This window comes from Salvelinus sp. IW2-2015, linkage group LG30 (genome assembly GCF_002910315.2).
Source record: "Salvelinus sp. IW2-2015 linkage group LG30, ASM291031v2, whole genome shotgun sequence".
In the NCBI taxonomy this organism is placed as follows: domain Eukaryota; kingdom Metazoa; phylum Chordata; class Actinopteri; order Salmoniformes; family Salmonidae; genus Salvelinus; species Salvelinus sp. IW2-2015.
Genome location: NC_036869.1, coordinates 10,847,549 through 10,873,419, shown reverse-complemented (window position 1 = coordinate 10,873,419; position 25,871 = coordinate 10,847,549). Strand labels below are relative to the sequence as shown.

The 25,871-nt window shown below is 44.6% G+C and overlaps 1 protein-coding gene across 2 annotated transcripts in view; it reads right to left on the bottom strand.

Annotated features, from left to right (window-relative positions):
- Positions 1-25,871, bottom strand: part of LOC111954812 (transcription factor HIVEP3-like) — a 40,923-nt gene that overhangs the window by 12,151 nt on the left and 2,901 nt on the right. For both annotated transcript variants that reach the window (XR_011474418.1, XM_023974720.3), the window contains 2 exon segments: positions 1,701-6,480; positions 1,178-1,368 (listed from right to left, as the gene is read on the bottom strand). Coding sequence is in view for 1 of the 2 variants with exons in the window: in XM_023974720.3 (XP_023830488.3) it covers positions 1,178-1,368; positions 1,701-6,089 (4,580 nt within the window). In the remaining variant the exon portion in view is untranslated.

Genomic DNA, 25,871 nt, shown 5'->3' with positions numbered 1-25,871 from the left:
ACTCTGGATATAGATACTTTGTAACTGTTTCCTCCAGCATCTTCTCAAGGTCCTTTGCTGTTGTTCTGGGATTGATTTGCACTTTTCGCACCAACGTTCATTTCTAGGAGACAGAACACATCTCCTTCCTGAGTGGTATGACGGCTGCATGGTCCCATGGTGTTTATACTTGCGTACTATTGTTTGTACAGATGAACGTGGTACCTTCAGGCGTTTGGAAATTGCTCCCAAGGATGAACCAGACAATGTTTTACTGAGGTCTTGGCTGATTTCTTTTGATTTTCCCATGATGTCAAGCAAAGAGGCACTGAATTTGAAGGTAGGCCTTGAAATACATCCACAGGTACACCTACAATTGACTCAAATTATGTCAATTAGCCTATCAGAAGCTTCTAAAGCCATGACATAATTTTCTGGAATTTTCCAAGCTGTTTAAAGGCACAGTCAACTTAGTGTATGTAAACTTCTGACCCACTGGAATTGTGATACAGTGAATTATAACTGAAATAATCTGTCTGTAAACAATTGTTGGAAAATGTAATTGTGTCATGCACAAAGTAGATGTCCTAACCYACTTGCCAAAACGATAGTTTGCTAACAAGATATTTGTGGAGTGGTTGAAAAACAAGTTTTAACGACTCCAACCTAAGTGTATGTAAATTTCCGACTTTTTCTGTGCATCTGTGTTCATGTATAAGTTCTCATTCATTCAATCAATCCCCATCTAAAATGAGAATGAAATCAGCCACTCCTCCCCTCTACAGCTGAATGGCCAGAACCATTGACTGTGTTGGGTGTAACTGAGCCTCTACAGGTTACAGTAGAGGAAGCTGTGTAGTTGTTGGTAATTTCCTGGCTAGGGCCACTCAACAGACGGGCTCTGTTGGTGTAGTCAGACAGCCAACCCTTAGCCCCTCATGTCCTGCAGAGGGGAACGACAACACTTCCCAGCACTACACAAACGACACGGAGACCAAATACCCTCACTGTCTGTGACTAGTAGCTTACAGTACACATGTACCATGGTTTGCACTGTACAGAGACACACTAGTAAGGCTGAGTATAGTTTCTAATGTCTTTATGAATATAAAGCCAATGAAGCTTTGCATCTTTAAATMATGTAATATTGTGGAGTCTTATTTCAACTCTAAAATGTAGTCAGTCATAGACTACTCACCCTCCCTCACAGATCCAGGTACGAGGTGGAGCTTCTCTACATTTGCTGGTTGACTGGGCCTCCTCTTCTTTTTCCTTCTCTTCCTTCTCTTCCTCCTCCTCTCGTTCTTTCTTTGGCTCCTTGTCCTCTGCGGACTGCTCTTGCTCTGTTGTCTCAACACGGTGGCTGTCGCCGGGCAGAGTGGCATGGACCTACACTCGAGAGAGACATGTAGGGCAAATTCACCAACCCTGCTCCAGCAACAGCAGGCCAAGGAAACAGGGATSGGGGGGAATTCATCATAACTTATATGTTTCAGTACTTATCTAAATTATACTGTAGCATTACAATTTACAATATTGACCTACACGCTTCGAATGAGAAGTAAGGCCAAAACGTAAGACTGTATTGGGRCATATAAAAAATATAGCATGAAAGACTACAACACATAGTACAGTATGGGACAAGGTAAAATAACTACATACAGTACTTCCTATTTCACACTGGCCATTCTATGAGGAGGCCTCCAGTAAAGTCTCTTTACCTCAGKAGGGCATGGCGTCTTCATGTCGGCAGGCTCTGGTGTGGTCTCTGCAGGGGTGGATGACATGGGAGACATGGTATAGATGGTGTAGCTGACCCTCTGCTTGCAGTCCAACAGGGACAGGGCTGTCTTGGTGGAGAGGCCTGGAGGGTTGGGGTCATACTCGCTGGTAGACCAGGAGGAGTACACTGAGGGCTGGTCAGTCGAGGTGGAGGGGTTTGGCTTGACGTAGTTCAGATAACACCAGCTGTGAGAGGTGGTGGACTGAAGGGTTGGATATGAAGGTCCTTCTGGACTTATGGGAGTACACACCCTAGGTAAACATGTTGGAATCTCAACCTTTTCTTCTTTTGTTGATGTTTCTGCGATTACGTTTCCTACACAACTCTCCTCTTCTTCCTCCTTCACTCGTTTCTGCTGCTGTTTGGACTCAGGGCTAAAATCGACACTGTTTGAAGGGGATAACATGCGCTTGTAGCTTCCTGAGCCTGAAGATCTACAGCCCTCCTCAGACCACAACTGGCTGCCTGGAGCCAGAGGCAAAGCCAAGTGGTTGCCTGGAGGCAGAGTCAACTGGCTGACTGGTAGCAGAGTCTCAGACAACCTCTTGCTGCTTACAGGCAGAGTCATGACCAGGTGGCTGTTATGTTCAGACGTTGGGGTATTTCTAWTGCCACTGTTTAATGCAGAACAAACAGGTTCCTGGGACCTAGATGTTGTGGTTTGGGACAGAGTGGTGTATATGGCACTGGCTAGGGTGTTGGTGTCTGCCTGTAGCCGGACTACTGCTACTGCTGGTGATATGGAGGGCCGGAGTAACTCTGGGCTGAGTGTGATGTTAGGGTGAGGATGGAGGATCTGCGGAGGATGTGTTACAAACTCTGAATGTCCATCATGACTGTGAGTTGGGACTGGAATCTCCAGCTTCAGGCCTGTGGATATTGGTAGGTAGTGGGCCCTAGCTATCCCTAATGGGCACTGGGTGGGGAGGGGGTGGGGAGGGTAGACAGGGCGGGGTTGGGCAGGGTGGATGTAGGTGTGGACAGGACGGAGGGAGATAATTACAGGCTTCCCTGAACAGAGGGGTGATGGGGCTACCCTCTGGAGGGGATCAGGAGATTCTACAGAGTTCTGAGAGGGTAGAACTTCAAAGCAATGTCCAGTCAACTGAATACTTTGACCCAGTTTCCATTGTGAGGGAGGCTCTCCACAAAGAGTTTGCACAGGGTTACAGGATGTGGGTTCGCCTGACAGAGGGGAACCAGCAGCCGAACTAAGGTGTTGAGGACCTGGGCTTTGTCTAGATAAGGTGCTGGGACTGACAGGGTCAGGACTGGGGCTGCAGTGAGAAGGGTTGTTCACCTTTAGTGCTGTGTGTTTGGCAATAATGCAGGAACTGGGGTTCAGCTTCAGTTCTGCAGGTTTGGCAGGCTGCTCCTCCTCCTCTGGGTCCCTGACCGGAGTGTGTCTCATGAGGAGACATTTGCGTCTGTCTCTCCAGCCGGCCGCCGAGCGCTCAGGGGACAAACTGCTGTAGTCAAAGGACTTGCTTCGCATCTCTGACATTGCCATCAAAACAGATTGCTGCTGTGGGTCGTAAGGTGCTTGCTCTGAGGCCGACCGCCGCATCTCCCTTTTGTGATGATGCAGCCCTGGGACGGTCAACATGTTAGGGGCCCTGGACCTCCTCAATGGTATCCCAGCCAGGGTCTCCATGTCTCCGGGTCTGGTGGACTCCTCAAAGGATGCAGAGCGGCTAGATGCATGGGATGCACAGCTGTCCTGGCTGGGGCTGCGAGGCAGGGAGATGGAGTCAAAGCTGGACATGGACTCCCCTGAAGACTGGGCGGCCTCGGCAAGGCGAATTCGTTTCTTCTTCGGGGGCAGCTTCTCGATGGGGACCCCAGACAGGGTGAGGCTCCTCTGTGGCCACTGGAACTCCTCTGTTCTCTTGGTCTGTTTAGGCATTAGGGAGGCCATTTCTGATTGTGTCTGAATAGACTCAATAACATTGGTGTTGGAATCCTCAGTGATGAATATCTCAGGGACTTGAACATTGCGTTGGCGCACCAGTTTGCGAGGTGTTGGTTTGGACGAGTGTTCCTGTTGTTTTTGAGACGCATCCTCATGAGATGGGAATTTAATATGTTCCTCCTCTTTACCTTGACTCTCTGTAAACAAAGTGTCCTGTTTCTCAAATGAACTAGTATGTTGAATCACTGAGAAACCTTTCGATGTCTCTCCCCAATCCTGCTCTAATCGTGACCATGAGTTTCTACTGCATGCTACACTTTTTTCGTCTCTGCCTTGCACCAACGTGGACAAGGTGGGTATGGATAAAGAAACAGGAGAGGATGGCTCATCAGATTCAAAACTCTCCTCTTTCCTTCTCTTGCGCATTGCCAAAACCCCTGGTCTGTTGATCGGATAGTGTATCAACTGTGAACGGTCCAGCTGACATATTGTTGTACCAAGACTCTCTTGGGGAAGTCGTGCTATACAAAGACTTCTCTTGTGTGCCTTATAACCTTCCCAGTTCTTACATCCAACGCCACAGGTCTCACACTCGTACGGCTCTGGTTGACATTGCTTATGGTCAGGAGGCACGACGGACATATTGTGATTGTAGAGCGTGTCGGAGCTACTGTGTAAACTGTGTTCCTCTGTATTGAATTCAGCACCTGGGGGTAGTTCGATAGCAGGCTGGCGTCGTAGCATCCCAATGCGGCGAGACTGTGTTTCAGACCGTTCATCGAAAGATTGGCTAAGGCGGAAGTTTCGTGGACAGATGCCAGAGGAGGCATCAGTTGAACTAGCAGCAGAGGGCATAGAGAGGCTTCTCAGAAGAGGAGCCATGGAAGTGGATGTCTGGCCTGCCGTTGAATCCACGTGTAGTGACTGGTGATGATGAAACTTCTCACACGGAACACCCATAGTGATGGAACCACTGCTCTTAAAGCCTGGGTCTCCAGGGTTGTTGGTGCTGTGGTGGACTACAGGCGACTCTTTCAGAGATAAAGAAACCTTAGACTCTGTGCTACTTCTCCTAGACAGAGAGAACCTCCTGGGCTTGACGCTGTCGATCTTACTTGTGTCCACGACAGCCTCATTGATGGTGATGAGGTTGGTGATGTGGTCAATGACCTGCTTCTTGGGCACTGTGAATGGGATGCTCTTCTCCTGCTGTCCCTGGCTTCCAGAAGGCTGCTGGTCCTGATGCCGGGACATCCTCTGGAGGTGGCCCAGACGGCCATATTTCCCCAGGATGATCTCTGCATAGCTTTTGGCACTTTTGGTTACGTTGGGTGGGCTGTCCTGTGACTGCTCAGTGCTCTCAGAACGAGAGAAATAGCCAGACTCTGTGCTGCCTCTACTCCCCATACCCATCGAGGAACTGATCGAGTCAGACGAGCCTAGAGGGCCGCGTTTCCCTCGGCTCAAACGCATGGCCAGCCTCTTCTTGACGGCGTAGGAGTTGTCCATCCCGCTGGACTGCTCTGTAGACCTCTCAGTGTCTTCATGGGTCTTCTCATTGGCTACGCTGCCTTGTCTCTCCATGTTGGAAGAAGCAGCAGACAACGGCTGTCTAGTTTCGTCTTCTGACTCTGGCACCGGTTCTTCTAAAGCACTGGGCTCTCCAGAGGCGAGGCCGGCCTTCACCCTGTGGGTATGCGACTTCCGGTGCTTGTAGAGGTTGCTCTTGGTCTTGAAAGAAAATCCGCAGGGAGCACAGGGGTAGGGCCTCTCTCCGGTGTGGGAGCGGATGTGTTTCTGCAGGACGCTGGGCTTGGCACAGGCACGGCCACAGTAAGAGCACACATATTTCCCTGGTTTTCCAGGCTTACGCTCCCGTTTCTGCTTTAGGGTGCCCTCCTGGTTCTCCTCTGTGMCAGGAGCCTCTGWAGACTGGGTGGAGGTGGWTGATYAGGAGGGAGTRGCCSRGGTCCCSCCAGACGYGGTCCGAGKCACTCTYGTRGGTGTTGCCTCTGCCTTTGCATGCTTACCCTCTTCCGACAGTGGGGTGTCTGAATCAACGCTTTGCCTCTGATGTCTGAGACGCTTGCGCCCCCGCTTATTAGGCAGTTTGTGGTGTTGTCCATGGTGTTGCTGTTGTTGTTGTTGTTGTTGTTGAGGGCCTCCTTGTTTGGAGCGAGTCTGTTGTGTCTGTGGTTCGTGGTTCTGGGAGGAGGGAGATTTGGGAGGCTGAGGGTCTGGGAGAGGCAGAGCAGACTCTCCTGGCTGAGGCTGGTCGTGAACTCCGGACTGCTCCCCAGTCGGCAAGCAGCTATGGCTGTGCAACGCCTCCATAAAACGGAACAACAACCTCAGGTAGACCTGGGACCCCTCCCGCTGAGCCTGAGACAGGCCACACAGGTCAAGCTTATTCATTTAACAGACTCTGGGATTGATGTATGATGAGTATTTTTGTCCTTAGTTATATCTGTCTTATACTGGCTTTCAGGCTGTCTGTACTCATACTTAGTACTTACTCAGGTCAAGCCGTTAATTTAACGATGCTGGGCAACAACTGTGATTTGTCATGCGGTGATGGGGAACTTTCCATCCTGAGCCAAAGAAGCCACCCATCCTGGAGCTCTGTTGGCTCCCAGAGTCAACAACTCTGTCCTCTGAGCTTCTGAGGCAGTCCTGTCAGATAGTCCTGTTTTCAGGTATTGAGATACTGGGTTTAACCCGTTCTTGTGTCAGGCCTTCAGGTTTTCAGATCCAGTTTCAGGACTTTTGTTTGGATGTCTGTGTCCTCTGGTTCACTCCAGAGGATCTAAAACAAGAAAAAAGAAAAGATCAGATTACTGACAGACCCACCTGAGGGGTAGTCTCTATCTTTCCTTCTTTCTCTCTTTCACACACACACACACACACCACACACACACACACACACACACACACACACACACACACACACACACACACACACACACACACACACACACACACACACACACACACACACACACACACACACACACACACACACAACACATCACACACACACACACACACACACACACACACACACACACACACACACACACACAAAATGAAATTACATCATGGAGACAGATGGCAGTCTCTCTCCGCCCACTATGATCTAAAAACATTACTGTTGAAGGGAGGGAACCAAACAGCTAAAAAGCAAGGTTGTCATCACTGTTATTTCTTCAAGATGGATGATCAAGTTGGAAACAAAACTTGGGAGTTTGGTCATATTAAAGGGGCACATTTCTCATAGCGACCAGTTTCAGTTGCACTTTGTCAACAACAACAAAAAAACATAAAAAACGTACACCTAAAATGTAGGTGTTAGTTACCAACTGTGATTTGGAATCTGGTTACATAAACTAACATCTCATTTACCTGACTATTATGAAGAAAAACACTCCAAGTCAAAGCATCCATTTTCAGATTCTGCAACTAATAACCCCTTGAATAGTTCCCAATCAGCCATGTGCATTGCACATTGCTCAATCATGAGCTACTATATGTTTCTCAGGGATCACACTCCCAAGACAAGGGAGACTGATTTTTCCTCTTGATTGCCCAACTCATGAACCCAGAAGAGCCAATAGTTTCATTCATCCAGACTCCCCCAAAGTCTCCCAAATCCCTGCTGCTTACGCTAGCTAAAAAGAATTAGGCCAAATGCAAATGTTGTAGTCTGCAGCTAGACACCGCCATAAGATAACACCAACACCTCTCCCATTGGGGAGTGGATTACGTCATTCAGCTGTGAAAAAAATATACTCCGGCATCTAGTCAAATAACCATCTACAATAACACGTTTGAGTTCTTATTTCTCCTTATTCTAACTTTGCACTGTCAAACAAGCAGACTTCTCTAATGACAGCAATTCACTGAAAGCCCATTAAGTAATATACATTTCACCAAATAATGTTCTTTAATACATTTTTATTTTCATACATTAAATGGCTCCAACACTCTAACTGATGTAGTTAAAGATGTCTAAACCCAGGCAGCCAAATACAAACAATCTTTGCCATCTTAGCTTTGCACCATCTCTGTTTCTCATGAGGACAATATACCAGGTGACACTGTGCAGAATGCGATACGGGAGGAAATAAACTCACTACTTCCTCTGCCCCAACATACTGCACTGTAGCAACAACCCAGTCATCCCATACACTAGGTGTGTTCTAATATCCACACAACCGTACCATCTAGAATGCATGCCCAATACATTGCTTCACACTAGGAAGTATGCTCGGATGGTATTTGAACAGAGCCACTGACCAGTTGGTTGCAGCCTGCACCAAAGTTCCTCTGGAAGAGGGCAAAACCACAGGAGGAGCTAGCTGCTGGTCAATATAAAACAACTGATAACATGTTGAGCACAGTGATGAACTGAGTAAATAACTACACAGTTTTTTGGCCAGTCATTTTACTTCTGTTTCCAAATGCCCTTAAGAGAGGACAGTACATCTGTATGGACATTCAGTGTGTTAGGTGTTCCTCTGACGTGCAAATCAGTGTCCAACCTCTACATTGCATTTCAAGAGTGGATGATAGGTCAGACAGATACTGTACTGCAGGTGGACTAAGAGACTACAAAACGGTCTCACGAGGAGACACAACCATTATAGAAGCCAACACTGTATATTTACTGTCGAAGAGTAGAGCTTTCTACTGTAAGATATTAATTTACACTTTGAGAAAGAGGTGACATTCTTCTGTTAAATCTGAAACAAGTGTTAACAGTGCAAATTGGCAAACAAGTGGAGTGTGTTCATTGTCTGTATACATTTTGCGTGCCATAAAACTGTGTGTCGTCAGGTGTTGGCATCTCACAGTTATTGCATGGGCTCAGAGAAGCAGGTCATTGTCAATACGATGCTTGTTGTAGGCAGCAGCAAACATCCTGATCTACCTGATATTCAATCTACACTGAACAAAAATATGAACGCAACATGTAAAGTGTTGGTCCCATGTGTCATGACCTGAAATAAAACATCCTAGAAAGGTTCTATACGCACAAAATCTTATTTCTCTCAAATGCTGTGCATACATTTGTTTACATCTCTGTTAGTGTGCATTTCTCCTTTGCCAAGATAATCCATCCACCTGACAGGTGTGGGATATCAAGACAGCATTATCATGACACAGGTGCACCTTGTGCTGGGGACAATAAAAGGCCACTTAAAATGTGTAGTTTTGTCACACAACACAATGCCACAGATGTCTCAGTTTTGAGGGAGCGTGCAATTGYCATGCTGACTGCAGGAATGTCCACCAGAGCTGTTGCCAGAGAATGTAATGTTAATTTCTCTACCATAAACCGCCTCCAACATATTTTTTGAGAATTTGTCAGTACGTCCAACCAGCCTCACAACCGCAAACCATGTGTATGGCGTTGTGTGGGCGAGCGGTGTGCTGATGTCAACGTTGTGAACAGAGTGCCCCACGGTGGCGGTGGGGTTATGGTATGYGRAGGCATAAGCAACGGACAACGAACACAATTGCATTTTATCGATGGCAATTTGAATGCACAGAGATACCGTGACCAGATCCTGAGGCRCATTGTCGTGTCATTCATCCGCAGCCATCACCTCATGTTTCAGCATGATAATGCACTGCCCCATGCCCAAAGATCTGTACACAATTGCTGGAAGCTGAAAATGTTGCAGTTCTTCCATGGCCTGCATACTCARCAGACATGTCACTTATTGAGCARGTTTYGGATGCTCTGGATCGAAGTGTTCGACAACGTGTTTCAGCTCCCGCCAATATCCACCAACTTCACATAGCCATTGAAGTGGTGTGGTACAACATGCCACATGCCACAATCAGCAGCCTGATCAACTATGCGAAGGAGATGTGACGTGCTGCATGAGGCAAATGGTGGTCACACCAGATACTGACTGGATTTCTGATCAACGCCCCTACCCTTTTTTTTTAAAGGAATCTGTGACTAACAGATGCATATCTGTATTCCCAGTCATGTGAAATCCATTGATTAGGGCCAAATTAATTAATTAATTTCTTTATATGAACTGTAACTCAGTAAAATCTTTGAAATTGTTGCATGTTAAGTTTATATTTTTGCTCAGTATAATATCTCACACAATCCTTAAACTCCATAACACACAGCCATATCTGCACAAGAGGGAACCAGATTTTCTGATATCTCATTCGAACACTAGAAATGGCATCTCATTCTCAAGGAGAGTAAACTTGGTTAGTACCCCTACCTAGTCTCCTACATATTCAAATCATATTTCCCCCCCAAAAATGACAAAACTGAATTTGTTTTAGTTTAAAACACTTTTTTTAAAACACAGTAAACGTCCCTCCTCTCGTACCTATATGCACCCAGTGGTGGTTGCTATGGTGACGCCCCTAAACCACGCAGAGCGACAGCAGATGGAGGGAAGGAGAGCTAAATATATCTCCCAGCATCCTCGTTGAGAAAGGGAGAGAGAGATGGAAAGAGAGAGAGAAAGACAGATGGAAAGGGAGAGAGAGAGAGGGAAAAGGAAGGAGAGATAGATGGAGAGAGGGCGAGAGAGGGAGCTGGAAAGAGAAAGAGGGAGAGAGAGAGAGAAAGCCAATTGAGATGCTTCCCTCCCACAAAGCGTATCTTTTTGGACAAATAAATGTACAAATCCAAAAATCAATACCTGGCTTTAAATCACCGCTCTACAGACATGTATCCCACCAGAAGAGAAACTGAGAATATGATCCTGTTCTTGAGATGACAACGAAGAACTAACAAACCATAGTAAATACAAAATGTAATATCTAAATTTGAAAATACATTTTGACATCAAGAATTTACAACAGAATTCAACAGCATTAACAACACTGTGCACAGATACTCTGGGAAACGACCTTGCCAAAAAACATTTTGTTAATTGTGTCACCAAACTCTTTGTAATGGCTTATGTAACAATATTTTTTTCCCAATAACAACATGAAACATCTCTTTCTGTCTCTCTTTCTCTCTCCCTCCATCGCTCTCTCACATAGGGCTGGGRGGTATACCGTATTTTACTATATACCGGTATTGATGCACGGACCGGTTTGGGGTTTTACTTTACCTTTTATAATGGTATTTGAATGTTTGGTTTGTTAAATGTGATATGCTGTGTGTACCGTCCCTTTTTATACTACTTGAGTCATTCCTCTCTGCTCTCTCTCCATTCTGCTTTCCACACAGACCTAGCCCCGCCCCGTCACTCAGGGATTTGGTTTGTTGTTGCATGACCAGGAGACACTTGTGTTCAATCTGCATGGTCAATGCAGCACATAAAACAATGTTGATGACAAAGATGTTGTTTCTACTTGCTTCTTAATATAAATATTGCTAAATTTTTTGCTAAATCGTGTTAGCCACTAATGCTAATCACTAGTTAGCTGGCTAGCTAGCTAATACATTTGCTGAGTCAGAGCAAACGTAGCTAGCTAATAAAGCCTGATATCAGTGCTGGTGTAGGCCTAAATCAGCATGTTGTTTGTGCAACAGTATCTTCTAAATCAAAGAGGAATAGGCGAAGCATGAATATGTTGGCTACATGAAGAAACATTTTATGTAGCCAAGGATTATAGGGTCCCCTAGGAAACACTGACCATCACTTTGGTGCCTACCCTGCCACAATCAAATCGAATGTTATTAATCACCTACGCCGAATACAACAGTGAAATGCTTCCAACCCTTAAGCAGTTAAGAAAAAATAAGTGTTAAGAAAGTATTTACTAAAAATAACTCCACCATGGCATTTTAATTTGTTGTRATGTCAAACACTGTATTCAAAGTGCCCACTATTATTTATATTCTTACTATAGAATTAGAATAAGCATTCGATTTCCATGATTCCAACAGTTCACCTGTCACGCCCTGACCGTAGATTGCTTTGTATGTTTCTATTTTTAGTTTGGTCAGGGTGTGATGTGGGTGGGTATTCTATGTCTGCGTATTCTATGTTGTAGGTCTAGGTTTTCTGTTTCTGTGTGTTTGGCCTGGTGTGGTTCCCAATCAGAGGCAGCTGTCTATCGTTGTCTCTGATTGGGAGCCATATTTAGGTAGCCTGTTTTCCCACTTTTGTTTGTGGGTGGTGTTTTCCGTTTCAGTGTTTGCACCATACGGGACTGTGTCGGTTTTAATTTATTCTCTTGTTCTTTTTGTATTCATTTTCGATTAAACGATATTATGGATACGTACCACGCTGCATTTTGGTCCTCCTCTCCTTCCACCAATGAAAGTCGTTACATCACCCATGTGTTTTAATCTAAATTGCAACATTTGGTTAAAAATAATGCCTTGTTTTGCTGCCCATATCATGCAGCTCTACGTGGCAGTGTGGAAATTATTTCAAATGAGTGCAGGAAATGCCGAAATTTATGGAAATGCAGGAAATTATTTTAGGTTGAAGTTGAATTGAACAGTATAAAACAATCAGAATGGAGAAAGAGCCATTGAAATAATTTAGAATATGTGTTTCCACCCTAGGGTCACGCACCACTCATAAAGCAAATGTAGAACTTTTATTTTGCAAAAACATAAAATACCGTCAAATAATGTCACACCGTCAAAAATTTGAAAAATACTGTGATATGATATTTTGGCCACATCGCCCGGCCCTACTCTCACAGACAATGTATTGTTTCAAGATAAAATGTATCTTTTTTCAATATGCCAGTTCTCTCTTTTTTTCTCTTTTTCGCTCTCCCTCTCTCTTTCTCGCTCTCCCTCTTACATTATTTCAGGAACAGTATTAGCAGGACATTGAGTCAGAAACCGACCACAGCTTCATCAGCAGTCTGTCAGAAAGACAGAAGTAGAGCCCTGGGGCCATTACACACACGCAATGCTGACATTCCTAGGGCTGTGTGTGTGCGTGTGCGTGTGTGCTTGCACGCGCAGGTGTGTCTGTGCATGGGCGCACACTGGTGTGTGTTTGAGGCCCAGGGGTSTCTGACAGAGTGCTGGAGTATGGACGGACAGACAACACACATGGAAACCATTCACAGAATCACCACACACACACACCAATAACCAGGCAATAAGTAAATAGTAAATTAACAATGTGGAATAAAACACAGTTATCAACAGTAAAAGGCTAGAGAATATCAATGTCCATTACCTGGAGGCAGGTAGTTTTCCCTCCACATCTGACAGAAAGAGGGTAAGTAAAAGATGCGGCGAGAGAGAGAGAGCAAGCGTGAGAGAGAGAGTGYGAGAGTGAGAGAGCGAGACAGAGGAACAGAGCAAAAGAGAGTGTGAATGAATGAGAGCCCGCTCTGTGACTGTGAGAAGGGTAATTGAAACACCACTCTACTCTACGTGCACTGAGAGACACCACTCTACTCTACGTGCACTGAGACACCACTCTACTCTGTGCACTGAGGTGACAAATAGTTAGTTTATTACGAGTGTCTTTCGGTCTGTGTATGAATGGGCAGGAGGGGTCTCTCTCTCTCCAATTTAAGGGTCTTTATTGACATGGGAAACATATGTTTAACATTGCAAAGCAAGTGAAAATGAAATAAATAATACAAYTGAACAGTATACATTATACTCACAAAAGTTCCAAAGGAATATAGATATTTCAAATGTCATAGTATGGCTATATACAATGTTGTAACGATGTGCAAATAATTCAAGTACAAAAGAGAAAATAAATAAACATAAATATAGGTTGTAATTACAATGGTGTTTGTTCTTCACTGGTTGCCCTTTTCTTGAGGCAACAGGTCACAAATCTTGCTGCAGTAATTGCACACTGTAGTATTTCACCAAATTGATATAGCAGTTTATCAAAATTGGATTTGTTTTTGAATTCTTTGTGGGTCTGTGTAATCTGAGMTAAGTACAGTTTGCCAGTATAGAGTTTGGACACACTATTTTCTACATTGTAGAATAATAGTGAAGATATCAAAACTATMAAATAACACATATGGAATCATGTAACCAAAAAAAGTGTTAAACAAATCAAAATATATTTCTATTTTAGATTGTTCAAAGTAGCTAAGCTGCCTTGATGACAGCTTTGCACACTCTTGGCATTCTCTCAACCAGCTTCACCTGGAATGCTTTTCCAACAGTCTTGAAGAAGTTCCCACATATGCTGAGCACGTGATGGCTGCTTTTCCTTCACTCTGCGGTCCTACTCATGCCAAACCATCTCAATTGGGTTGAGGTCGGGTGATTGTGGAGGCCAGGCAGCACTCCATCACTCTCCGTCTTGGTCAAATAGCCCTTACACAGCCTGGAGGTGTTTTGGGTCATTGTCCTGTTTAAAAACAAATGACAGTCCCACTAAGCGRAAACCAGATGGGATGGCGTATCCCTGCAGAATGCTGTGGTAGCCATGCTGGTTAAGTGTGCCTTGAATTCTAAATAAATCATAGATAGTGTCTCCAGCAAAGCACCCCCACACCATCACACCTCCTCCTCCATGCTTCACGGTGGGAACCACACATGCAGATATCATACGTTCACCTACTCTGTGTCTCACAAAGACACGGCAGTTGGAACCAAAAATTTGGACTCATCAGATCAAAGGAAAGATTTCCACCAGGCAAAGGGTAGCTACTTTGAAGAATCTAAAATATTTMMGGATTTGTTTAACACTTCTTTGGTTACTACATGATTCCATATGTGTTATTTCATAGTTWTGATGTCTTCACTATTATTCTACAATGTAGAAAATAGTYAAAATTAAGAAAAACCCTGGAATGAGTAGGTGTTTCCAAACTTTTGACTGGTACTGTATGTGTCTCTAATATGGTCATACATTTGGCAGGAGGTTAGGAAGTGCAGCTCAGTTTCCACCTAATTTTGTGGGCAYTGTGCACATAGACTGTCTTCTCTTGAGAGCCAGGTCTGCCTACGGCAGCCTTTCTCAATAGGAAGGTTATGCTCACTGAGTATGTACATAGTCAAATCTTTCCTTAATTGTGGGTCAGTCACAGTGGTCAGGTATTCAAATAGCATTCTAGTTTGCTCTGTTTTTTTGTTAATTCTTTCCAATGTGTCAAGTAATTATATTTTTGTTTTCTCATGATTTGGTTGGGTCTAATTGTGTTGCTGTCCTGGGGCTCTATGGGGTCTGTTTGTGTTTGTGAAAAGAGCACTAGGAACAACTTGCTTAGGGGACTCTTCTCCAGGTTAATCTCTCTATAGGTGATGGCTTTGTTATGGAAGGTTTGGGAATCACCTCCTTTTAGGTGGTTGTAGAATTTAATGTCTCTTTTCAGGTTTTTGATCATTAACGGGTATCGGCCTAATTCTGCTCTGCATGCATTATTTGGTGTTACGTTGTACACGGAGGGTATTTTTTCAGAATTCTGCTAGCAGAGTCTCAATTTGGCGTTTGTCCCATTTTGTGAATTCTTGGTTGGTGAGCGGACCCCACTCTCTCTCCATCTCTCTCTTGCTCATTGTAAAAGTGAAGTGGGATCTCCTTATTTGGAGGGTGACGTCAGGCCATGTTAATCTTGGCAGGGATCTCAGGCTGCCCAGCTGGCAGAGAAGGAGAACAGAGAGGGGGGGGTGGTGAGTTTCCCCATTCAGTTCTCACTTTCAATAGGCGGGGGAAGCGAGGGAGCAGTTACCTATTGCTGCTGCTGCTGCTATCTGACAAAAACTTGGTTTCGTGGAAAAGCTGAAAACACAGGGACCCAGGTGTAAATAACAAGCTCACAGGGTTCCTAGGTTTTCAGAGTGGTTGTGGAGAATGTCCACACACACACACACACACACCGTTCCCCTCTGCATACTGCAGACAGATCCAGCTGAACACAGTCCAGGCGATTCAGTCATCGCTACTCCTCTCTTTATACGACGGGAGGGAGAGCGAGAGYGAGGTTCTTTTTCCTTTTTTCCAGTTTCACTTTCAAAAGGCTAAAAGCTTGCTGACATGTGGAGTGTTGAAGGAATGCCATCAAGGCAGTGGGTAGCTAAAGAACGGCCACTCTCACACACACACACACACACACACACACACACACACACACACACCACCACACACACACCACACACACACACACACACACACACACACACACACACACACACACACAACACACACACACACACACACACACACACACACACACACAGAGAGGCTGGCTGGCTTTCAAAGGAAAGGCAGAGGCAGTAGGAGAGTGGAGAGAGAAACAGGAGGCAGCCCTAACCAAGGTCTTCATCCCTCTGCAGCAGTAGCAGCAGTACAAGAGAGTCCGTTGTCAGCATCACAGCCATAACGCCAGTGACAAAGCTGCCAGGTGCGCTGTGTTGTGTTCTCCTCGCGCCTCCACAGCAGCTGGGCCTTGAATGGGACGGCTATTTTGCCAACAACGCGCGATGCCAGCCTCAATCTGCCCACCAACTTGTTCCTTTAGTTGCCATATTGATTGGGGGGGGGGGGGGGGGGCACACTGAATAACATCACAGAGATACACCCAGCTTGTCTGAGTCTCCCTAGTCCCCACCCTGTCTCTCCTTAACCTCACTGACTCAGACACTCACTGCATTCATTGTACTCACTGTTCCCGACTCAGAGCAAGACAGTACATTTACTAGCAGTTAGCTAACTGGGAGAGAAGATGATGAAGGGGTGGAATAATAAAACACACACTCACACACAAGGAGAATCAACCCTGTGCAATCACACGTTGTGGCCCAGTGGAGGCTGCTGAGGGGAGGACAGCTCATAATAATGGATCGAATGGAGTCAATGGAATGGTATCAAACACATCAAACACGTGGTTTCTATGTGGTTGATACCACTCCATTCCAACCATTATTATGAGCCATCCTCCCCTCAGCAGCCTCCACTGGTGTGGCAATTTTTACTTTGAGAGTGTTTGAGTGTATATTTAGCTATCCTTATTGTAAAAACAGTGTTTATATATAAGCTCATACATAAAATACAAAGCTTAATGTCCTGTTCTCTCCTCCCGGTTGCTGCTGTCTATACCCATGCTGGAATTTCCGCTCTCCATCTTCCCATTGTCCATCATATCAATCAATTAACTATAGGCCTAATGGTCATCCACTCAATAGGCAGCAGCAGCCGTAGCAGGAGTCAACCAGGATAAAAGACAGATAAGCTTCTGCCTGGCAGAACACAACCCCAAGTAGTAGCTCAAAGGCTTATACTGTCTCTGTCCCCAATATCCACACTAGCCCACTACTTAGAATGGATCAATGTACTGGGCATGTGTATTAAGTGGTATGTTGGTATGGACATGGCATGAAGCAAGTGTATGACCGTCTAATGTCAGCTAGCCAGCGGTATGTATTCCGACATGTACAGACACCCACACCCAAACCCAAGCACACACAAACACAACCCAGACACACACACACACACAGAGAGACCCAGGTACACACACACACACACACACACACACACACACACACACACACACACACACACACACCACACACACACACACACACACACACACACACACACACCACAACACACACACACACACACACACACAGACACACACACAAACACAGACCAGACACACAAACACAGACCCAGATCACACACACACACAACACACACACACCACACAGAGACCCAGGTACACACACACACCACACAGACACACACACAAACACAGACCCAGACACGCAACACAGACCCAGACACACACACACACAGAGACCCAGGTACACACCAAACACAGACCCAGACACACACACACACACAGAGACCCAGGCACACACAAAACACAGACCCAGACACACACACACAGAGAGACCCAGGTACACACAAACACAGACCCGATACACACAGAGACCCAGGTACACACAAACACAAAACCACAGACCCCCACACACACACACACAGAAACCCAGGTACACACAAACACAGACCCAGACACACACACACACAGAGACCCAGGTACACACAAACACAGACCCAGACACACACACGCAGAGACCCTCCCTCACAGCCACATGAAATGGCGACATGACCGTCATGTGGTCACCCATCTTAAAGACCTTGTTCAGAGGAAGGCCCATATGAAGTTCTGAATAGTACCTGACCAGACAGGATCTTGTATGTTCCCCTATGATCTAATCAGTCTGACACGCCACCATGTTGACATGTATAATACTGTAGGGCTGTGTGGTGGGTGACCCATTTCTGTAGAACCCTGTTGTGAACTGTTCCAATAACAGGTTCATTACATGTATGTGGTGCATGTATTTACTCAGTCTGTACAAAGGACACTTCAGAGATTCATTTGGAAATAGAAACCCGATGGGTATACTTTGCTCACCTCATTTAGTCTAATTGATTCTGATTCGGATGTTCTCTCTCTCTCTCTCTCTCTTCTGCGGCTATTTCTTCTAAGTATTGAGAGTGAAACAGTACAATGTTACAGTGAATTCACTTTTGAATGACCTCACTAACTACAGAACAGAAGAAATCAGAACCTTTATGCAGACCCAGAACTACACCATGTGGTTCTAGTTATCTAGAACGTTCCTTTCACATGATGAAATAATGCACCATTATGAACCACTTAGTAGAACTACTATGACGAAGTTCCACAAGTCTAACAATAACAATCAAAGTTTATCACGTTCAATCTCGGCCAAACAGAAATATAAACAGAACGTTTAAAGTGTTGGTCCCATGATTCATAAGATTTTCCATACACACAAACGGCTTATTTATCTAAAATGTTATGCACAAATATGTTTACATCCCTGTTAGTGGTCATTTCTCCTTTGCCAAGATAATCCAACCACAGGACAGGTGTGGCATATCAAGAAGCTGATTAAACAGCATGATACTTACACAGGTGCACCTTGTGCTGGGGATAATAAAAGACCACTCTAAAATGTGCAGTTTTGTCACACAACACAATGCCACAGATCTTTCAAGTTTTGAGGGAGGCTGCAATTGGCATGCTGACTGCAGGAATGTCCACCAGAGTTGTTGCCAGATAATTAAATGTTCATTTAAATGTTCATTAAATGTTCATTTCATTTCAAGCCGCCTCCAAAGTCGTTTTAGAGAATTTGGCAATACATCCAACCGGCCTCACAAACGCAGACCACGTGTAACGCCAGCCCAGGACCTCCACATCTGGCTTCTTCACCTGTGGGATCATCTAAAACCAGCCACCCGGACAGATGATGAAACTGTGGGTTTGTACAACCAAAGAATTTCTGCACAAACAGTCAGGAACCATCTTAGGGAAGCTAATCTGTGTGCTTGTCGTCCTCATCAGTATCTTGACCTGACTGCAGTTTGGCGTCGTAACCGACTTCAGTAGGCAAATGCTCACCTTTGATYGCCACAGGCATGCTGGAGAAGTGTGCTCTTCATGGCTGAATTACGGTTTCAACTGTACCGGGCAGATGGCAGACTAGCGTTGTGTGGGCAAGAGGTATGCTGATGTCAAAGTTGTGAACAGAGTCCCCCATGGTTGCGGTAGGGTTATGGTATGAGTAGGCAGGCATAAGCTACAGACAACATACACAATTGCATTTTAATCGATGGAAATTTTAATGCACAAAGATACCGTGACGAGATCCTGAGGCCCATTGTTGTGCCATTCATCCACCGCCATCACCTCATGTTTCAGCATGATAATGCATGGCCCCATGTCACAAGGATATGTACACACTTTCTGGAAGCTGAACATTTCCCAGTTCTTCCATGGGCTGCAGACATGTCACCCATTGAGCATGTTTGGGATGCTCTGGATTGACACAACAGCGTGTTTCAATTCCTGCCAAAATCCAGCAACTTCGRACAGCCATTGAAGAGGAGTGGGACAACATTCCACAGGCCACAATCAACAGCTTGATCAACTCTATGCAAAGGAGATGTGTCGCAATGCATGAGGCAAATGGTAGTCACACCAGATACTGACTGGTTTTCTGATCCACGCCCCTACCTTTTTTTTAAGGTATCTGTGACCAACAGATGCATATCTGTATTTCCAATCATGTGAATTCCATAGATTAGGGCCAAATTAATTTATTTCAATTGACTGATTTCCTTATATGAAATGTAACTTTAAAATTGTTGCATGTTGCGTTTATATTTTTGTTCAGTGTATGAGTCTTACCACAGGGCAATCATTACGCAAATACAGTACGACGCCATTGATATAAACAGAACACATGGGGTTTTTGTGCAATCATAGAAATACACACACACACAAAGAATCTGTTATGGGAAAGTGTTATAAATACAGTCAGACAGACTGAGAAGTGGACAAAAAAAGGACCATGAAGGAAATCAAAGAGGACATGAATGGGAGGCTTTGTGTGGTGAGAGAAAATACTGTAGAAAGAGGAGCTGCTACATTTAGAAAGTGTCACTGCCCGCACTAGTTCTTTCTTTGAACCCACATGCTTCACTTTAGGTTTACTGTAGTGCGTGGGTGTCTGGGAAGGAGAGGGGGGTTAACACCAACTAATGTCAAGGAAACTGTGACATTATTCATACACACTCAACAGTCACCAGGAAGAAGGTGTTAGGAGGATGTCAACATTATATTGTGTCTGTCTGTACTTGCACCTGTTATTACTGTCATTGACGAAAAAAAGAGGTAGTGACAAAGATGAGGTCATGTGATCCAGAATATAACACGCACACGCACACAAGCACAAACACCAACCACTAGGAACAGAGCCAGGAAGCTGATTGCACAGAGTTGATAACAACCGTCATGCAGAAAGGCTTAACAGGCAGTCTACTCTGGATTTCGTCAATGTGAAGCAGCGTTATATGATGTAACTCCACATTACTAAAACACACTCACACAAAACACACTGGGCAGCAGTGAGAGCTATGATGTAACTACCATCAGAGGGATCGATCCAAACACAGTAGAGTGAGTAGATGTGATGCATTTAGCTAGCTGAGGGGTTCAGCAGGATGTCCAGCAGTAAACTGTTGGGAAGACAAAGCCTGCCACACAACACACTAACTCACCGGGTTGGCTCCCTCTCTTTCTCAGTATCAAGTTCACTTTGACACACATCGTTTTGACCCGGCGTGAGTTAGGAGTTCGACCGACCAGGGTTTCGAAACCGGTTCTCCGGGAAGCGCCACAAGACTCTGTTTTTAACCCGCTGAGCTAAAGCGTAGGCATTAGCTCAACGAGAAACACGTCTTTAAGTATCTGGCAAGGTTACTCATCACAAGAGTGCGTGCGGTTCACCGAACCACCTCTGTTGCATGAGCACATTTTGGTTGAACTGAGCTCCAATAACACACTTTCAGATCCAGTGCTTTCTCCTGATCCCTTTGCTCTCACCGAGCATAATGCCAAACCAATCAGCTCCCATATCAAGATGATGTAATGCAGAAAAAAAAGAGAGGACGAAAGAGAAATAGAGACAGAGAGGAAGGGGGTGGGGATAGAAGGAGAGGGACTAGCCATATGTTCTCTTATTTCACCAACAGAGAACCAACACACTGGGGCATTCTGCCAACAAGCCCCTGTCCAGGAATCTATAGCAATTACGGGGAGGGGGGGGGGGGGGGTAAGAGGAGGTAAAGGATATAGAGAAATAAGGGAAGGGGTAAGAGGAGGGAGAGAATGAGAGAGAGAAGGGGGAAAAGGAGGTAGAGAGAAAAGTGGATAAGAGGAGAGATAGAGGGTAAGATAGAGTAGGGTAGTGATACCGTGGACAGTGAAGCACTGAGGAAAATATTTTTAACGTCTATCAATGAAGCCTGCCACAGATATCGATAAAAGCGGCCCTTATTGGCGGCCACAGCTACGCTTGACACGTTAACATTTTAAGACTTGATAAGACCAATTAATCCATTTTAAAAAAACTCTATTCTCCACAAAGCTGCAACCAATCCCCACTCTAAGAGGACACAAACAAATAAATAGGTTTGCTATAGCTACTGGCATTGGTAGCTTGACTGTAGGCCTGTTTTAACACACTGGCAGATAGTCCTCTATCCCAACCCAGAGAACACTTGACCTTCATCAACTATGAAAGCAGTAGAGTGTGTGTGTGTGTGTGTGTGCTGTTGGTGTCTTGTGAATGAGCCCTACAGCTGAAGGCCTTCTGGCCTGACCGCTGCTCTCTCCACAGGACAAAGGGAGAGCAGAGAGAGCCTGGTCCTGCACCTCACTGCAGGAAGCTGGACACTGAACGAGAGAGAAAGCAGAGAGAGAAAAATACCTCCAGGGTCACACAGAACCAGCCAGCCTCTCCACTAGCTGGGAAGGCAGGCTGGGCAGAGAGAGAGAGGAGGGGGGGGGGGGGGGTCCCTCCGCCAAACTTCCCTCCACAGGAGAAAGAGAGAGCTTCTCCATCTAACTGAGAAGCCAGGCTGGGTTCATACTCGGTCCATACATTCTCCTCCAGGGTTTTAGAACCATCCAACCTTTGACAAGACAGGCTCAGGTCCAAACACAGCACTCCACGGGAAAGGGAGAGCAGAGAGATCTCCATCCACCCCTCCACCTAACTGAGAACCATTTTGGGTTCATTCTGGGTCCGTACACTCCCCACCAAGCTCACAGTGTGATAACAGAACCACCCAAGCCCTTCACCTTGGTGAGAAGGCAGGCTGGGCAGAGAAAGTGCCTCTCCACCTCACTGTGAAAGCAGGCTGGGTCCATATGCTCCCCACCAGGGTCACACAGTACTATCCAACCCTTGACAGGACTGGGCTACAGGCTACGTACAGGTCGGGCTCCAGGCCAAACACAGCACCCAGTCAACATGTGAGCTCATTCCCATACATAGTATAAACACATGAACACACACACACACTAGCCTAGAAATGTTTATGTACACACATGCGTGGGCGAGCACACACACACACGTTTGTGTGCTCTTTCATTAATGAGGGTGATATAGAGAAAGAAAGAGAGAGGGGTGTAATTTCCGTTCGTGATGTCCTGTAAGCCGGTGCCAACAGGGAGGAAGTAMGTTCACTTAGAGCTGTTTGAACATTTCTGCTGTTGCCGTGATGACCCAGGGAAGTCCTCCTGATTAATGGCCAAGACAAGTCCCTTCTCAGATCAGGTCCTCCTCAACCTCACTGTAGCTTCTGTCTGCTTCAATAACTGGCTTATTGGATATGTCTGAGTGTCTATAAATTCACACTTGTTTAATAGAGTGACGTTGATACAGTAACAATACACTCATTCTTGATCTCTGTCTTTCTCTCTCACACACACAAACATTTATAGAACTCAGATTTACTGGTGACAGAGGTCGACAGATTATGATTTTTCAACGCCGATACCGATACCGATTATTGGAGGACCAAAAAAGCAGATACAGATTAATCGAACGATTTTTATAAATATATTTGTAATAATGACAATTACAACAATACTGAATGAACAATGAACACTTTTATTTTAACTTAATATAATACATCAATAAAATCTATTTAGTCTCAAATAAATAATGAAACATGTTCAATTTAGTTTAAATAATGCAAAAACAAAGTGTTGGAGAAGAAAGTAAAATTGCAATATGTGCCATGTAAAAAAGCTAACGTTTAAGTTCCATGCTCAGAACATGAGAACATATGAAAGCTGGTGGTTCCTTTTAACATGAGTCTTCAATATTCCCAGGTAAGACATTTTAGGTTGTAGTTATTATAGGACTATTTATCTCTATACCATTTGTATTTKATATATCTTTGACTTTTGGATGTTCTAATAGGTACTTTAGTATTGCCAGCCTAATCTCGGGAGTTGATAGGCTTGAAGTCATAAACAGCGCATGCGAAGAGCTGCTGGCAAATGCAGGAAAGTTCTGTTTGAATGAATGCTTACGAGCCTGCTGCTGCCTACCATCGCTCAGACTGCTCTATCAAATCATAGACTTAATTATAATATAATAACACACAGAAATACAAGCCTTAGGTCAMTAATATGGTCAAATCCGGAAACTATAATTTCGAAAACAAAACGTTTATTCTTTCAGTGAAATACGGAACCGTTCCGTATTTTATCTAACAGGTGGCATCCATAAGTCTAAATATTCCTGTTACATTGCACAACCTTCAATGTCATGTCATAATTATGTAAAATTCTGGCAAATTAGTTTGCAATGAGTCAGGCGGCCCAAACTGTATATACACTGACTCTGCGTGCAATGAACGCAAGAGAAGTGACACAATTTCCCTAGTTAATATTGCCTGCTAACATGAATTTCTTTTAACTAAATATGCAGGTTTAAAAATATATACTTCTGTGTATTGATTTTAAGAAAGGGATTGATGTTTATGGMTAGGTACATTCGTGCAACGATTGTGCATTTTTCGCAAATGTGCTTTTGTTAAATCTTCCCCCGTTTGGCGATGTTGGCTGTCTTTGTTAGGAAAAAATGGTCTTRACACAGTTCGCAATGAGCCAGGTGGCCCAAACTGCWGCATATAACATTACCCTGACTCTGWTGCACAGAACGCAAGAGAAGTGACACAATTTCCCTAGTTAAAATAAATTAATGTTAGCAGGCAATATTAACTAAATATGCAGGTTTAAAAATATATACTTGTGTATTGATTTTAAGAAAGGTGTTGATGTTTATGGTTAGGTATACAGGTATACATATACAGTGCTTTTTTTCACGAATGCGCTTGTTAAATCACCCGTTTGGCGAAGTAGGCTGTGATTCAATGATAAAATAACAGGCACCGCAACGATTATATGCAACGCAGGACAAGCTAGATAAATTAGTAATATCATCAACCATGTGTAGTTAACTAGTTATTTTGTTAAGATTGATTGTTTTTTATAAGATACGTTTAATGCTAGCTAGCACCTTACCTTGGCTCCTTGCTGCACTCGCATAACAGGTAGTCAGCCTGCCACGCAGTCTCCTCGTGGAGTGCAATGTAATCGGCCATAATCGGTGTCCAAAAATGCAGATTACCGATTGTTATGAATTCCATTCCGATTAATCGGTTGACCTCTACTGGTGACTATTCATTTTGCTTCGTTTTGCTTTCAATAGTAGTGAAATGTGTGAGTGTGTGAGTTGGWTAGGACAGTGGGCAGGAATTTCAAGATACTGTATAATGGAAACAAACAGTTGTTCTAATCAGATGGCTAGTAGAGTAATGAGTGCTGGACATAATGTAGCCTACTGGACCATATAGATCAGTGGTGGACTGAACTGACTGTCATTTCCTGTAGATTATTATCAGCATTAAGCCATATGCATGGCTATAATCAGTCATCTGGTTCACTGGGCTCTCTAGAAGGATGTCTGTTCGTGTACTCTTATGTCTAGGACCAAGGATTAGGAGTTTGCAGAGAATGTTTCCTCTTATTCACCTGCTCCCAAGGTCAGCGTGATGACTGAAACCTGAGGGATGAGGAAACTGACAGGGCATCCAGAAGCAAGTGTAGGAAGAATATCAATGTTGTCCTCACCAGGCTGAACTAATCTTGGCTGAACAGAGACACCTTTGACACACACACACACACACACACACGTGCAAAACACACACACACACTTTCAGGACCGCACTTTGGAGACTCTTCGTTCCTTCTTAAATGTTTACCATACCACCACTGTATGTGTTTTGGCTCGAGCTGGAATGACTCGTGAGACTGTGTTGCTTCTCAAAGTGTGCTCATGTTCAGTATCAAGAACAAACTGCATTCCATTTTGGTCCTAAAGGCAAACATGGTAAGTGCCATTTGGGCTCTGGGCCAATCAGTGTCACAGTCACAGCATTATGCTCTTGCTTTGGCTAAATACTATAGTTCACAGTGGAAAGTGAAACTGTGGTTATTCAAGTTTTATATAAAAGGTATTTTAACTGTGCGAATGTTCATATTGTTATTGTTCTGCATTGATCCCTTAGGTTTTTAGGTCATTCTGTACAGGTGTTTTTCCTCAATAGCATCTAGTGTGATTGTCCTGATGTCCTTGGTCTCTCCTCTCCCCAGTCACCGACACAGCTGAGAGAGGGGCATTTCTATTCTACCACACAAATAGAATCTGGGACAAATGTCTACTAGTGTTGTTAGAGGCTAGTTGAATACGAGGTCACAAAATATGAATCAGTTACATCCTCCCTCAGTAGCAGCCTTGTGATCATCATCATCATCACCAATAACTGGGTTGGAGTAGAGGTTTATGCAACAGCATACAATCAACACTTACCATGATCTCACACACACACACACACACACACACACACACAC